Below are 17,289 nucleotides of genomic sequence, written 5' to 3'. Positions count from 1 at the left end.
TTGTGAGTCGCGTCTCCTGTGGTGTACATAGTTGCTGTCCAGGAGGAGCATTTCAAATCAGTCACCTATTTCAGTCAGGATGTAGGCAGTATACAGCAAGGCAGTTCACTAGGTTTGGAATGGAGCTTTAGAAGCTGAAGACAGAGTATAAGACAGAGATTTACTGTGAGCACACAAGTAGTCAAATGGTACCTGATTATTAATAGTAGCATTTGATTCGTTAGTGCCACCAAGAAAGTGATCTCACACACAAACTCAATCCTTCATTCTCCTGCGTGTTGCATTATGACCCAGTCTATCCTGAAATAGACATAGGGTAAGCCAGAGTATATAAGAGGCTTGGTGGATCCCCATCTCTCACCTCTGGCTCTCTCTCTCTCCAAGTCTCTCTTCCCACCAGCTTTCCCTTCACGGAGGTAAGGTTAGAGTTTAGGCATATCATTCTTCTTCTTTGTAATGGGTTGTTTGCATAACCTGGTTTGCAGTTTAACGACACATACTAAAATAAGGGTTCCAAAAGTGGGGTTTTGAAGTGGTTCTATTTTTGTTTCCCCAAAGAACCTTTCAGGAAACTGTAATAAAAAAAAAAAATTCTTAGTGTAAAGAACATTTTAAAAATCCACAAGAAACTTTTTTCCACTATAAAGAACCTTTGGTGCAATGGAATGGTTCCATGGATGTTCTTCATGGAACCATAGATGCCAATAAAGAATCTTTACTATAAATAGCGCAAAAGCAGCCAATGTAAAAATCAAAGGATACTTAAGAGACTATTTGGGGTTCCTCAGATCTGAACCTGAGAACCTCTAGGCCCTTTTAAAGGTTTCTCCAATATCCTAATGGTGTTTTTTAGGACCATAACTATATACAGTATATAATTAACCACTCTTGCAGTAACTTGTGTGTTTTACGGGTTCCTCAAAGAACTGACATTCTCCAGAGGTTTACACTGGTGTGACCCCAAAAGGTGCCATGGTAATATTTATTTTTACACTGTAAACTGAGCTTGTGACTTTTCTGTTTGTCAGAAAGTCTGAAATCCAAATAGTCAAACAACATTTTGACAGTCATTGTGCATTAGAACTTTCTGTGTGATTTATATCCATTTGTAGTTTTCATTGGCAAACTTTGCAAACAGGCTTAAGGTGGCAGCTACATATATAATTTGCTTAGAGCTCGTAAATGTCTAGTGTTCAAGGAAGAATTGTTAAGAGAACACCATCTCATCTGTCATGCCATATATTTTCACATTTGAATTATCATCGTTTGTTGCCCTAGGATTAGCAAGCTAATGGTTTATTTTAGTATTCGGTTATCTCTTGTGGTCTCAGCATGACAATTTCAGGATACGTTTTTTGTAATTGACTTGGAAAATGTCAAATGTACACTTTTGTACATGCAACATCTGGTTTTAAATGCCGTGCTCTGATTGGCTGTTGCAGTTGTGAAGTGTTAGATGAGGTTAAGCAGTCAGATCTCTCATAGCATCATACCGAAGACACCTCAAATGTCACTTCATAATCTATGATCTCACTCCCCCCCAAAACACACACATATATAGTCTAAACTACAGAAGGATAGAGTTTCTCAAGAGGGCAAACAAATTCTTCTCCGAAGGCCTTTATGCCCAACCCAACACACTTGGATGAAACATACCTTAACTTAAATAGACAAACATACAAACACATACACAGCTGTCATGCCGTACGCATGCCACCTTTGCAACGTATGAATGCTGTAAAGTTATTTACGGCTGACAGGAACTCTTGCAATCATGAGAGGCTGAGATGAGAGCAATCAAATCTGTTCTCTTGGCAGCGGAGCTCATTGTTGCTTAGTGTTCATTACAGCAGTTGCCTGAGCTTGGACACTAATGGATCTAATAGTAAGCTGATACAGCAGGAGGATTTGGTTTAACATCAGTACCTTTGGAATAGTAACTGCCATTTGCCATTTGGATATTGACAGGAAAATCAAATTAAAGGGTTAGTTCACCCAAAAAAAATGTGTTTCACTCACCCCCGAGGCATCTTAGGTGTAAATGATTTTCTTCTTTGAGACTATTCCAGTCAGAGTTATATAAAAAATCGTCTTTGATCGTTCAAGCTCTATCATTGCAGTAAGTGGGTTGCATTGCTTCAGTCCAAAAGACGTGGAATAAAAAGGCGCCCTTCCATTTAAAAAAAAAAGTGTTTCACACGGCTCCAGGGGGTGAACAAAGGCCACCTGAAGCGAACGGATGTGTTTTTGTAAAACAAATATCCATATTCCAGACGTAATAATCACTTTAATCTAGCATGTTCTCTGTACTGTTGTAAGTGTTGTTTGCACATGCGCCACTCAGAAGTGACGCATGAGGAATCGCAGCAGAGAGATTTAAACAGAACAACGATTACTAATTAGAAGTAGAAAATGAGGATTTGTAAAGAAGAATGTCAGAGGATTTCGATATAAGCCAAAAGGAGAGTGGTTTTCCTTTTGCTAAAGTAAAGAAATGTTGCTTCTTTTGATTCTGTAAACAAACATTGGTTTTCACGAGATTCACCGGCGCATGCGCAACACTGACCTCATACGTCATCCGCCAGGAGCTGCTAACATTTTACAATAGTGAGTGCAAGCTAGATTAATTTTTTTTTTACAAAAATGCATCGATTCGATACAGGAGGCCTTTGTCACCCCCCAGAACTGTGTGAGACACTTTTTGTATTTTTTTTTATTTCACTTCTTTTGGACTGATGCATGCAACACCTGCTGACTGCAATGACAGAGCGTGAAAGATCAAAGACCATTTTTAATATAACTCAAACTGGATTCGTCTGAAAGAAGAAAGTCATATATGGGGTGAGTGAAACGCAGCCTAATTTTCATTTTTGGGTGAACTAACCCTTTAACTTGAGAATCAAAATTGGTCTGCAACATTTGTGGTATCACTACTTAAATTTGAAACAAAAACTAACAACTAGTTTCTTAAATTTTTCAATGCTATTTAAATTTATCAACAAGTTGAACTCATCAAACAGTTTTTGTAAAAGCAAGAACACAATTTCATTCTATGAAATGCATGAATACCAAAGAAGAATTATAATTATGCTAATTATACTATAGCGCCCCTTGTGGACACTAGTGGCAATTTCAACATGCACCTGTGTGGCATTAGAAATTGAGTTTTGGTGCATCATAATGCATCAACACATGAAACCAAGCTTGAAATCACAGCTAAAAGCGTATGTGTTTGTGTACTTTATTAAAAGTATGATTCAGGTTTTAGAGAATGGCACACATTACCTGTACAGATGAGGTTAAATAAGAAATAAAAAACCTTCATGTAGTTGTAAGACTTTTAGTTAAATTAATAGCTAGCCATCTCAGAGGGGAAAGGCATGACTTACATAAACAGATAAACAAGACAACACAACAAAATTAGCACTGGATTAGAGACATGACTGTAAATGCCCAAGCAATAAAAATAAACTCAACCCACTTCCATTTCATAAGTCTACTATTGCATAAGTGCATTGTGCTATGAATGTCACATGCTTAAATTGCAAAACAGAATGTAATGAATTAGATAATAGTTTTCCTGGCAAATGGGAAAAAAGACTAAATGACTGAAATATCCTTCTGTGAGGAGCACAGTGTCCTGCTGTACTCCTCAAAGCCTGCTGGGAAATCCTGTAGTGTTGATTGACACACACACACACACACACACACACACGTTTACTAATGGTTTTTATACTGTACAAACCGTATATTCTATCGCCCTACACAAACCCTACAACTAAATCTACCCCTTCAGGAAACATTCTGCATTTTTGCATTTAAAAATAATTGTTCAATTTATTTTTACACCAGTTTTACCAATGAAGACATACCCGAATGGAGGTTTTTGGAGATTTTGTGAGGTTTAGCTCACTTCTGAGTACAAATTTGTCCCCAAAAATGCTTTTGTACACACCCACCCACACACCCACAGTTTATATCAGTTATTACATTCTAAAACAGATGGTTCTTTAAAGGTTCTTTATGTATAGAACCAGTTCTATTTGGAACCATAGCATCCTGAAGAACCCTTTTAATGCTGAAATGGTTCTTAGTGTCAGAGTTTATTGTTCTTTTTTTCCCGCCTTTTTGTTTTTCGAATCTGTAACTGTCAAAGCACTTCATTACTGAGTTTCCTGAGTTCAGGGATCCAACTACAAACTGTCAACACACTCTCAACAGGTAAGTTATTTCATTCTTAAATTAAAATACACATTTTACTTTAAAATTGTATCTGGTTTTCAAACAAACATGTTCTTTTCTCTTCTTTTTTTTATCAGATGTCAGTGTGAGCAGCTCTGGTTGAGCATACTCCTCTTCTCCACAAAAGTAACAGAGACATTTAAATCATAATCGATATTGTTAGAAGTTTTTTTTTATAATTACTTATTTATCACTAAAAGAGGCTTCACTCCAAAAAAGACTGCTCATTTGGCCTACTGATTTTCTGGAGTTCAGCTATCCAACTACACAGACTGGTAACGCAATCACAGCAGGTCAATTATTTCTTTCTTAAAATTTCTATAACTTTTAACTTGTTTTAACAACTAATTGTAACTGGGTTCTTTTCAGTTTAAGAGAACATGTAAGTGTGACCAGCCCTTGTTAAGTTAAGGATACTTCTCTCCTCTTCACCAATAAGTAACAAATATATTTCATTTATGGCCCTTTTTTTTTTTTGTTTTTACAAAAACAAATGAAGGGAGACACATTGTAACTCTGAACTAACTCAATTATGTATTTCAGATGCGGTCACATCCTACAACCAGAAAGAAACGGCCACTCAATCACACCAAAATACACATAATGACGGACTTACAGGCATCATAGAGGATTATGAAAATACAGAATTTCACTGGAACTTTGGTCTTCATTACTTTTACCTTCACTATTTCTTGTTTCTTCTTTAAATATTTATTTATGTTCAGTGTCAATTGTCATTTATTAATGTACTCTGTTAATAACTGTTCTTAGAGCACTGTAATTTTTGGTACAAATAAACGTCATTACATTTTCTTTTTAAACCCTAACAGACACTGCAGGATATTGTAATACCAATAAATAATGTATATAAATAATAATAATAATGATATTAATATGTCAATATACTAATATGAATGAAAATAAGCTATCAATAAAAATGTTATTTATAACACCATTGAGGTTCTTTATAGCATTTTCAATGCATGTTTTTATGAAACCTTATAAAAGGGTTCCATTTAGCACTAAAAAGGGTTCTTCTATTGTTACAAGCCGAAGAACCCTTTTCTGGTACTGTTTAGAACCATTTTTCTTAAGAGTGTAGCACTTAATATTCCTCTCTCTCTCTGGATCTTTTAGTTGTCAAGATGGCCATGAAAAACCTTTTGAAAGAAGATGATATCAAGAAAGCCCTTGATCAATTCAAAGGTGGGTTCAGCAGTAAATAATAATTTGCATAACTTCATAATAATGTTCCGTTTCTTAATATTAGTTAATTACATTATTTAAAGGCATAGTTCACCCAAAACTGAATCACCCTCATGTTGTTACAAACTTGAACGAGTGTCTTTTTTTTGTTGTAATTACCGTTTTTTTTGTCGATTACCAGATCAGTCTATTTTAAAAACAACAATTAAAAAAATAGACATTTGAAGCTTATATTTTTGTTAAAACACTTACATTAATTCTTCCACAAAAAAAGAAACGTTTTTTATTTGAGCTTTTATAAAGTCAATTTTTATTTTATTTTATTAGTGGGACTATTTATTTTGGCGGATGAATCTGGTTATGCAATGTATGATTCTTGTGGGTTGAGTTTACTTAAGTAACAGTTAAAATATGCCACTGTTCTCTTTCTGGTATCATGCTATGCTATGTTGTGTTTATAGTCAATATTGGGTATAATTAGCCTCATATGATGTACTTTGCATTCTTTCGATTCAGTGTGTAATTAAACATGTTCTGCGTAATGTCTTTGCCTTACAGTCAGTCACATGCCATACAGTACATGTCATTTTTGGTAATTTTTACTAACTTGTTTTCTGCGGTCGGCGCAATGTCATCAGCTTAAGTGTGCTTCTTTTAAACAGCTGTGGACAGCTTCGACCACAAGAAGTTCTTTGACGTGGTGGGACTGAAGGCTCTGTCTGCTGATAACGTGAAGTTGGTCTTCCAAGCTCTGGACGTGGACGCCAGTGGCTTCATCGAGGAGGAGGAGCTAAAGTGAGAAGCGGTTTCATGGTTTTATATTCGTGGCATCTCCCTGCGAATAAAATCCTTTGTGCAAGAGCCATAAATTTGTTTTATTCGCGTGTCGTTTGTCCCGTCTTCAGAGCCTTTATTGCTCTCTCCTGTTGGCCTCAAGGACAGAGAGGGGTCGAGACCGATCCCCCTTTTGCACTGATTGACTCTATATATCTCCTCTGGCAGCATCCTTGCTCCCTATTATTCATTATCAGTACATGACTGTCCATCATTGGTCAACAGTAGGGAAGTACTGGGTTGCCAGATTGAAAATAAGACAATAATTCTGCAGAGAGTCATCAGGAAAGACCGATTTTGTATACAACTCCAAAATTGCTATTTCAGTGGTAACTGATATCTAATGTTTACCTCGCACATGAGAACAGTTTTCAAGAGTATTCGAATTATATTATCATACTTAGACACTCAAAAATAAAAATTAACCCATGGTTTACTCACCCTAAAGCCAACCCAGGTGTATAAGACATTCTTCTTTGAGACAAATTCAATCTGAGTTATATTAAATAATGTCCAGGCTAATCCATGCTTTATAATGGGGGTGGATAGTGGCCCAAAATTTCAAGTCCAAAAAATTTCACCAATCCTTCATAAAAGAAGTCCACACGGCTCCGAGGGGTTAATAAAGTCATTCTAAAGCAACACGATGCATTTGTGAAAGAAAAATATCCATATATATATACAACTTTATAAACCTTTATCTCTAGCTTCCGCTAACTTTGGTACGCTCGTTCACGAGAGAGTGGTGATCCAGTGGATGATGAAGGCGTAGCATAAACTCTGGAGAGAATATGCCACAGTCTTGCGAGAAACAGGTTTTGTTTACAGCAAAGGAAAACCAGTGTCCTTTTGGCTCATATGGAAATCCGACGACATTTTGTGCTACTAATTCGTGACCGGTGTTTTTTAGCTCTCTCCCCCTCTTCCACGTTCGTCACTTTTTGCCTATTCTATGTCTTCAGATTGATGGCACTCTATCGTGAACGAAGCTAGAGATAAAGGTTTAAAAAGTTGTGAATATGCCTTTTTTTTTTTAACAAATGCATTGCCTCACTTCAGAAGTCCTTTATTATCCCCCGGAGCTGAGTGGACTTTTTTGGACTTGATGGATGGCTTAAGGTTTAGTTAATCATGGGGTAATTTTCATTATCACTATAACACTATCCCTTTAACTGTTGTGCCTAAGCTGTGACCTTGGTTGCCAGATTGTGCTTTATCCCTTATCTTGGACAGGTTTGTGCTGAAGGGCTTTTCTGCAGATGGCAGAGATCTCACTGATAAGGAGACCAAAGCATTCCTCACTGCTGCCGACAAGGATGGAGATGGAAAAATTGGCATAGATGGTGAGAAAACTAGTGCTCTTAAAGGAGCAGTACCCCTAAAAATGATAGAACACTGTGCCTCATGTTTTTATTTATTTAATTTATTTTTTAAGATAAGAAATTGCCTAGAATTACAAAAAAAATCTAATCTAATCCACAATCACCTGCAATTTTCTTTTCAGAATTTGAAGCTTTGGTGCACGAGTAAATCGTCAATATTTGGCAACCCTTTACACCACTACTCTCCTGTGAAAACCTACAGCCAATCATAGTGTACGTCTCTACACATCCTGCCATGAGCCAGGAGCAGAACCGCCTCCTTTAACCCAGTTTATTTATATAACTTTTCTTTTTTACAATCTCTGTATATTTTAGTTAGCTAACCATGTCTCACATAAAAACCTAGATATTCCTGTACTGCTTTAACCCCCCATCTTTTCTTTTTTGTCTATTTTGGCACATTTCTCTGTTTATGCCTCAAAATGCTCTTTTCTTCTTCTTATCTCACTCCATCTGTCATCCTTACCCATTTTCGCTCCTCTCTTGTGATAGAGCCACTGAACACGATGAATACATGAGGAGATGGATGAGACGAAATGAGAGAAAAATATTTAAGAAAGATTCAAATAAAGCCATGCGTTGAGAAAAAATAGTGTGTTTTTTATTCATTTCATTGACTCATCTAGTGAAGTGTTAATATAATATATATATATATATTTAGTATACAAAAATGTGAAGAATAATTAAAGGACTATTATTAGCTAAAATTGGGGTTTACTTTTCCAGCTTGGGCTGCCAGTTAAATTAATTAAATGACATGACAAATTAATAAAATAGATCATAAATGAGTGCACCAATGCATTAGGAAATGTACAGTACACAAATTAAATGCACAAATGAAACATCATGCTTAACTGTGTTTTTGTGCATATTTTTCTTTTCAGTTAGTCCCAGTAAATTAATTCATTGAACTGACAGCCCTAAAAAAAATTCTGTAAATAATAACATTCAACTAGACAATCACACAATAAATATACATGATTTGTTCCTTTGTAATAAATAATAGTTCTTGAACACAAAAAAAAACTTTTGTAAAATTTGTGCTAAACCTATTAAAAAACGCTCACAAAAACATATACATTTTATATATATCAAATACACAACATTCAGACACATATGCACACATTAAAACAAATATAGTAATCAGACTTAAAACACCATAAAACAACACAATCTGAAATATTATGAATTTAAAAGAGTCAAAACGTTTTTCAACTTAGCAATTATGTTGATTATTTCAGTCCAATTAATATTTATGACCATTTAAACCCTCTCCCTTCTGTTCATGTGTAAATATGGAAACTTTGGAATATGGAAATTTGTCCTTTTTGGACAACGTTTTTATAGTATGCCTCATTCCTTTTATCATAAAATAACCCCTTTAAAAGATTTAGGTCACCCGACTTAGCTGAAAGAAAATGTAAATAATGCTCTGAATGATGCTATACAGCTGGAAATAGCCATTCAAATTAAACAATAAGTTAGTTTACAAAGTGCCATTAAATTAAGTTTCTTTTCATTCTAATATTAAAGTTGACTTAAATTGTATACTTATCAACAAATTGAGAAATTTAGTGCAGACTCTGAACCAGTCAGAGTGCAGGCGATGTTTTGCAATGACTGTCAGTGGATCCTTGGTGCCGATTTGTCGTTGGTGACTGTGGGACGGAGCTTCACTGTGGCAAAAGGATTTGATCCTCTAGGAAACAGGAAGATGAAACACAATTAAGCACATTTGACCCCAAATTGTAATGACTGTAATGATAAATAAATAAATACTCATTACTGTATTACTGTATTTATTACTGCAATATTGTATTTAAATCAGTATTTTATTTAAATACTAGCATGCCATTTTTAAACATACACACATATTTCACTGGAGAAATATATGCGCATAGTTTAATAAGTATGAATTATTATCATTTATAAATTATATGTCATAAGTTACAAACTTAACCTCTGTTCCCTGAGATATGTGAATGATTAAAAGTCTACTAAGACTCAAGGTGTGTAATACCTGGGAAAAAGCGGGTGCTCTGGTGGTTGTCCATGAGTGGTTGGCCTCTGCAAACACTGAACAGATTTTATTGTAATGCTCAAATTCACACAAAATACATACTTAGACTTCACTAATAACTTCATCCAAGATCAAGTCGAATCAGAGCCTTGAAAAGAAACTGAATCTGACTGAATCAGCAAATTCTTTTGCAAATAAACATAGCACATTCAATGGAAATGATTCAATTTGTTGCCTGATGCCTTTTTAAAACAATTCCCTATGTTTTCATTGTGAGAGCTTTAGATAAACTATTAAGCTGATTTTGCTGACATTTTGACCTTACAATGAAAGGAATTTCATACAAATTTAGCCTCTGATGGAAAACTACAGCACAGATTCAACACTTACCTCAGAGGTTGATTCGGTCTTTCGCTCAGGGAGAGGAGAGTTTGGAAGGGGCGGAGCCGGAGGCGGGAGTTCATTATAATTTTTATGCTCTACTTTGCTCTCAAAATGAGACTCCGCCCTCCTGTCAGGGAGGGGAGATATTGGTCGAATATCAGCTGATCCACGGCGGAGCGGTGCGGCTGGAAGGGGGATCTCATTGTAGGTTTTCTGACTGGTTTTGACCTCGTTGTTAGACTCTGCCTTCTTTTCAGGGAGGGGAGAAACTGGACGAAGATCAGCCGACGCACGACGCATAGGTACCACTGGAGACGGGATGTCACTGTAGCCCTGAGTGTCTGAATATTCTGATTGGTTGGTTGGCTCCAGGAGGTTGTTCATGCTGTGGCTTCGGTGCGATGTGCTACTGAAAACATCAAGACGTTAACATCAAATTATATAAATGTAAATACTCATATACTCAACTTTACCTTGAGCCCAAAGGTAGAAAGTCTTCAGTAGATCCCACATAGGCAGCAGGAAACCAGCCTTGACTAAAAAGAAAGAAAAAAACAACAAAACTAAGGTAAAGCAATGGGAAGTGTGACCGCACCTTTAGCAAAGATACTGATAGGAAACGCTCTCACCGGAGGCTTGAGTCATGGCGTCCGTACAGCCAACCATTGCGTGGTTCTGGTATAAGCACAGTCACCATGTCACCACGGGCAAATGGCAGCAGGACTGGATTGGATGAAGCGGGATGGGAGACAATGGTCCTCATTGAGCGCCCGCCACCTAGACCCAAAGACTCGCCCACAGAGCTGGAGCGGGAACGGCTAGGGAGAGGAGATGGAGCTGAGAAGAAATTTTGACAAAGAAGTCATTCTTAACAGGCCATTAGGGTAAATCACACACTGACTTTTATGGAGTCAAAGTTAGAGCAATCTCCAGACCTCTAGAGGGCACTCTGCCCAGCGGCTCACGGTCCATTTCTCGGTCTCCAGTCTGCAGCAGAGAACCCAGAGAGCTCTTTAACTGCAAGAAAACATCAAGATAGACCAGAATTTTAGGTTACAATGCTTCTAAACAGTACACAAGTGTGAAATATGACACACAATTGGCTTTTCAGAGTAAAATAAAGTGTTTACTATTAGACCCTTATCAGACTTTTAGAATAAGTTGAAATTATTAGAGTTAGTTGAAGTAGCAACATGCAAACATCAGACTCTATTAGAATGAACTGAGAATATTAGAGTTTAACTATTGAGATGTTGATAGATATATATAGGTAGAAGTCATATTAGTGGCTGTTTCTATGGGCAGCTAAAAGTAAGCTGTTTGCCATATTGGAACGGTCAAAACCAGTCCGTGAACACTCGAGCACGTTGCCTGTGTGTCTGCAACCCAACATATGCATGTATGAATATTTATATCTGCAATAGACTTACGAAGATTATTTTGCTAGACTAGCAGAATACAACAAGACAAAGCAGTTAGCTAACACAACATTTAGAAGGTAGTATGGTTTAAAAACCTGTAATACTGAGTTAATGTATATTAAAACCACAAACCAACACCTGTGAAAGTTTAAATTCAGATGGTTTTTACAACAAGAGGCTGCGCAATGTTGTGGCAACTCGTTTATTATTGTGAGTGACGACACATTGACGTATCTGGAGTGGTTGAATGTTGCATCTACCTATACACATCTATGGTGATGTTCGCTTAGCAACATGCTAACGACAGACACTATTATAATAAGTTTGAAGTACTGTGACATTAGCTTAGCAATGTGCTGAGACTGTTTGAGTTTGTTGAAGTATTTTAGATGGTAGCTTAGTAATATGCTAATGTCAGACTCAGTTGAGATTTTAAGGGGTTGCTAAATCTTACATAAGTATGCTCAGCTAAGGAAATAGTCAATAAAGCTTAGGATGGTTTTAGCTGTATTTCTTTCAGCAGGGTTACTGGGAAAGTAGAACATGTATTATACAATAATACTAAAAACAAAATATATATATGTATGCATTTAGCAGACGCAACTTACAGTGCATTCAGGCTAACATTTTTAACCTAACATGTGTTCCCTGGGAATCAAACCCAAAACCTACCTATATATATATATATATATATATATATATATATATATATATATATATATATATATATATATATATATATATTTTTTTTTTTTTTTTTTTTTTTTTTTTAAACACACAATTGTAGTTTAGCCACACAAACTTTTCTTTTCCCCCCACTTTTTTAACTTTCTTAATTGCTTGGCCCCTAGTTATATGTAAAAAAGCACTCCAGCAAAAACAAGTTGTGTATTGCAAATGACATTTTACAACTAGAAATGATGCAAAACACAATTTCATGGCTTGTAAATTCACCCTCAATTGACAGATGTGATAAAAAGTTAATTTTGGATTCTGCACGCCACACAAAGCCACCCATCTGTTCTATTATGTGATTGTGGAAATGTCTGGGCCCGGCAGTTAGCCTAAAAGCGCATGGAAAAATGGGCCAATATGGATAGATGAGCAGTTACTCTTCATTCCCATCATTCCAGTGTCACCTGAGCTTCTTGATCTGATGGAGTGGGTGTTCGAGGTCTGGAACTTCTGCTCTCACTGACTTTTTCTTTCCAACCATCTGCTCTCTGTTGGAGAGATACTCCCGTCTGTCAACACACGGAAAGATGGTTGTGCAATAAGCCGATACGGTTTGGATGGAACTGGAAAGAGGATCTATATGACTGAGTGCACACTGGCTAATGAACTCCAGTGGAAAGCAGCTGTACCTTGTTGATAAGGTATAGTAGTGACTGTGTAAGTCCACAATGTTTTTCAGCAAGGAAACGATATCTCCTTTCTTCCTCTTTGAGAATTTCATGCTGGCTCTGCCTCAGGTACTGCATGTACTCACTGCCCTCCTGCACACACACAAACACACGCACTGAGACACAGGCTCTGTTCCAAAACCTAGTGAGCTTCACTGTCTTCACTCACAGTGGCAGTAGCCACATTGCGCAAAAAGCTGAAGTCGGCTTTGTCATATTGCCAAAAGTAGTTTTTTTTCCCATGTAGCTTCAAATCTTCAGCTGTCACGGAAAATCAATGACTTGCGGACATCTTGTCACAACAATCTGTAGGTGTGAGCAACCCCCAAGACAATTTTGTAGAGTTATGTTTACACCTGAAATTCCCAGTGAAGAGTTTAAGACTTGTGTGGTTTCTTGCGATTACTAATAAGGTTCACCAGAGCAGTGGCGGTAATATGACTACAACCAATGGAAATGTAGGCAGTAAAGATTACGTGATCCGCCTTTTGGTTGCACTTTATTTTACAGTACGTGTACTTACATGTACTTATAGTGTACTTACAGTGTATTTATCTAAGAAAGTTTTGGTAATACAAGGTAACTACATGGGGTAGGGTTAGGTTTAGGGGTAGGTTCAGGGTTAGTACCTAGTTATTACATAGTTATTGTAATTACTATAATAAGTACATAGTACGTGCATGAGGAACAGGACTGTAAAATAAAGTGCTACCCCTCCTTTTGTCAAAAATGCATGCCATAGTTAAATTTGCAACTAACAATACAACGACACGGTGATCTTCGTTGATGTAATCCCTGTCAGAGCGAACACATCTGATGAAATTCAATGCAATACTTGGGGAAAACTTTGTTGACAAAGGGAACATAAAACCGACGACTTGGGTGACTTATCTATAAACCAAAATAACATCAACCCACAAATATGCATGTAGTACGAAGACTTATGAACTTACCAGTGAGTCTCTGAACACACCACGTCTCAGCTGTCGCTCCAATGCTGCAGCCTGATTTCTCACTTCCAATTCATAAACTCTACGGCTGCCCTACACATATACAGACAATATATCAGCTCATACACATATATGCACACGTCTCAATACATAACACACGGTTCCATACTCACTTCGATGTATTCCTCGTCCAGCTTCACATTCTTGTCCATGGCATGCAGAACCTCTATGTGAAACCATTGGAACTGGAAGAAGATGGAAGCAATGAAGACGGTTTATGAATCCAATCAGACGGAGAGACTTGAAGGAAAAACGGTTTACTTACCAGAAAAACCATTAAGATTGAAAAGACAGAAAAACGATTTATTTACCACACCCTCCACTTCAGCAGTGAGCTTCCGCTGGGTTTCTGATATCTGAATCAACACGTCACCTGGGCAAACAACAAATACATTAATTCAATAATTGATCTTGAATACATATTTAATAAGTGCAGACATGGAATGGTGTTGATATCATGGGGATCTCCAGCTTTTGTGGTTGTGTCAGTCAATGCAGTCGAACCGTAATGAACGAAGAGACCAGAAATAAGCAACTGAATTTAATGATAATCTAGCAATAAAGGGATAGTTCACCAAAAATTAAGTCCTCATTGACTCATTTTGGTTGTTCCAAACCTGTATGACTTTCTTTCAGCTGGAAAACACAAAATAAGATATTTTGAAGAATGTTTAAATAGTTTTTTTTTTCCATATATTGAATGTCAATGGGGTCCAAAAAATATTATATATTCTTTGGACCCCATTGACTTTTAATTTATGGACTATGTTTTTTTTTCAATGTATGAAACATATATCAAAAATATATTTTTGTGTGTTCCTCAGAATAAAGAAAGTCATACAGGGTTGGAACAACATGAGGGTGAGGGAATTATGACAGAAGTTTCATTATTAATATATGAAATATGTTAAATATCACAGTGATTCAACTGAACTGATAAGTCTTGTAAATTAATTAACCAACCATTCGTATAATTATGCATATTTGTCAATTATAGTAAGGATTTATTATGATTAAAATACCTATAATTACTTATACCAAATTATATTAATTCTGGAAAGTTTGGAAAGTTTTAAAAGAAAAGTCTTAACATTTATCATGTAGCTCGTACAGTATGTTTCCATCTTTTATTAAGGTTATTATATGTGCATCGTAATGATGATTGTAATGTGCTGAGGTGAATCAATTAATTTAAAAGGGTAGAAGAATGAGACCATGCATTAATAATTTAAGTCTCAATGCTCACATGGACACCCGATCTCTAACACACACACACACACACACACACACCTGTCTTTTCCCATTACATGCAGGTTTATAAACCTGTAGTTATTTTGAAATATATAAACCTTGTATAATTCATTCCATCTTAAAGCCTCTAAACCCTTCGTTCTGCTGTTCATCACAGCCACGGCGCTCTGTACATATGACTGGAACTAAAACTCATTACATGGGCAGTGAGCCAAAGGTTTCTGTTAGCCAAATCTTGTGTTTTATGACAGAGGAGAGGAAGCATCTGCCACTGGACACCATTTGCTGAAACATCTATTGCATGAAGTACAAACAAGCTCTGATACGGCCAGAAAGTATAGATTAAAAAACTCAGTGGACATCTTGCTGCACAATCTGCCCAACTGGCATTGGTTTTGAGATGCAGAAGCACACATTTTGAGTCTTACCAAGTGATCTGGATGATAACGTGTTGAGAGCTTGCTCGCCCATCTTAGCAAGAGCGCTGAAGTAGGCCTCGCTTGTCAGAGCCAAAGCTTTGATACATACACACATACACAAAACATCATGAATTCAGGCATTTTTTTTCAGCATTTCATAATAACAGCTAAAACCAGACTTTGGTGGTTAACTGCTTTTCTTTTCTTTAACTTGACCAGCTGAAGTCCCCTCTAAAACTTCAACAAACAGACCAGCCTAAGCAAACAAATCAGACTAGGAGACTAGATAACTTTAAAATATAAATTAACTGAATAAAACGCAAAACAAAAAGATTATTAATAAAATATATATAACAATAAAAAAAATTAAAAAAAATTAACAATGAAAACAAACAACGTTTTAAAAAACTATTTTAAGGAAAAAAACAAACAAAAAAAATAAACACGTTTTAACAAAACAAATAGTTTAACAAAACAAAAAACTTAACTTCAGTCAACAATCAATTCAAAAAGTTTGATACACTTTTAGGAGTCTTTGTGTTTGAAAACACACACACATTCTGCTCACCTTGAAAAGCCTTGATGTAGCTGTTTCCTAAAGTAACCAGCTTTTGCAAGCCAGGATTAAACTGATCCATGAGGTTCTGAATAATCCAAAACAACACCATTTTACTGTCAATAATAATGCTGGAGCATCATAAATATATGCTTCACGGTAACAAATAAAGGGGTTTATTTTGAAATAATCACTGGCTGTTTGTTACACGACGATTTGCCAAATAAATTAACTACCGGACATGGACATTTTTAATTTGACTGTTTTTTCTTTTTTTGCTCAAATAAATTTATAGTATACGGTTTAGTGCTTTTTTAAAAAAAAATTAAAATGGTTTGCCAGCAGAATGTCACGACTGACCAATCAGAATCAAGTATTCCAGAGAGCCATGTAATTACATCAATAATTAATGAGTGTTCTCCTTTGATCTCGGCTTAAATGAGAGTATCAGAAGACTCACATTATAAACACTCAAGGTTGATCTATGAAGAAGGTCACTGTTCGCACCAGACATTCTGTTTCTGTTGGAAAACACACACAACACAAGCTACACAAAACTACAACGAACATGTAAAATCAACTTCAGAGAACATTATCATAACATTTACAGAAAAACACCGGAGACATTGCGTTACGTACCTGTGATAGTGAAAGTTTTCACACTGGAGTTATGCTGTGTGTGATGGCACACTCTCTTTATGTCTATAATGGGGATTTTCAGGTCTCTGTTGATGCCTATTATAGGACGAGAAAGGGTGAGTAAAAGAGAGAGAGCGAGGAGCCCACATCTGATACGGCCTGGTGTTTTAAATTATTTACCCGTCCCATGACAGAACATGGAGAAGGGCGGCCATCTGACAGGCGGCATGGAGACACACTTTAACTGAGAGAAGAGCTGTACTGACACTTTAGCTGGATACACCTAATGAGACACTCAACCACAATCAGGATCATGGAAAACAACTAATTACTGCTAACTTTCATGAATCAATGTGACTTGACATTTTTACTGCCGTTTTCTGTGTGTAAAATATTAAATAAATGCATGAAGTAAAAAAAAAAACATAATATTATTTATCAATGCACCTATTTGTAAACAAATATAAGCGTTTGTTGTTTACTTTAATCAATATACAATAATAATAATAAAAGAAAATCTTC

General features: G+C 36.3%; 2 protein-coding genes across 3 annotated transcripts in view; one reads left to right on the top strand and one right to left on the bottom strand.

Moving 5' to 3' along the window:
• pvalb7 (parvalbumin 7) overlaps positions 1-8,254 on the top strand; it is a 31,979-nt gene extending 23,725 nt beyond the window's left edge. Inside the window, exons 1-5 of one of the 2 annotated variants that reach the window (XM_052539634.1) lie at positions 322-416; positions 5,380-5,448; positions 6,111-6,243; positions 7,516-7,625; positions 7,787-8,254. In XM_052539634.1, the coding sequence (XP_052395594.1) occupies positions 5,388-5,448; positions 6,111-6,243; positions 7,516-7,625; positions 7,787-7,812 (330 nt within the window). In that variant the 5' untranslated portion in view covers positions 322-416; positions 5,380-5,387 and the 3' untranslated portion in view covers positions 7,813-8,254. Of the gene's footprint in view, positions 1-321; positions 417-5,379; positions 5,449-6,110; positions 6,244-7,515; positions 7,626-7,786 lie in introns of those variants that run through there. The other variant, XM_052539635.1, reaches the window with a different exon arrangement.
• Positions 8,255-8,336: 82 nt separating this feature from the next.
• baiap2l2b (BAR/IMD domain containing adaptor protein 2 like 2b) lies at positions 8,337-16,642 on the bottom strand. Its single transcript, XM_052539637.1, has 14 exons — positions 16,589-16,642; positions 16,141-16,216; positions 15,582-15,668; positions 14,214-14,275; positions 14,016-14,087; positions 13,846-13,935; positions 12,854-12,985; positions 12,629-12,733; positions 11,004-11,085; positions 10,698-10,905; positions 10,542-10,604; positions 10,075-10,474; positions 9,685-9,740; positions 8,337-9,363 (listed from the first exon to the last, which is right to left on the bottom strand). Exons 1-14 carry the CDS (start codon positions 16,640-16,642, stop codon positions 9,288-9,290), a joined length of 1,563 nt encoding a protein of 520 aa, XP_052395597.1. The 3' UTR covers positions 8,337-9,287.
• Positions 16,643-17,289: the final 647 nt, after the last annotated feature.

Source organism: Carassius gibelio, chromosome A22 (assembly GCF_023724105.1).
Source record: "Carassius gibelio isolate Cgi1373 ecotype wild population from Czech Republic chromosome A22, carGib1.2-hapl.c, whole genome shotgun sequence".
Classification (NCBI taxonomy): Eukaryota; Metazoa; Chordata; class Actinopteri; order Cypriniformes; family Cyprinidae; genus Carassius; species Carassius gibelio.
Note: the sequence above shows the minus strand (reverse complement) of the source record. Positions and strands in the feature narration are given on the sequence as shown.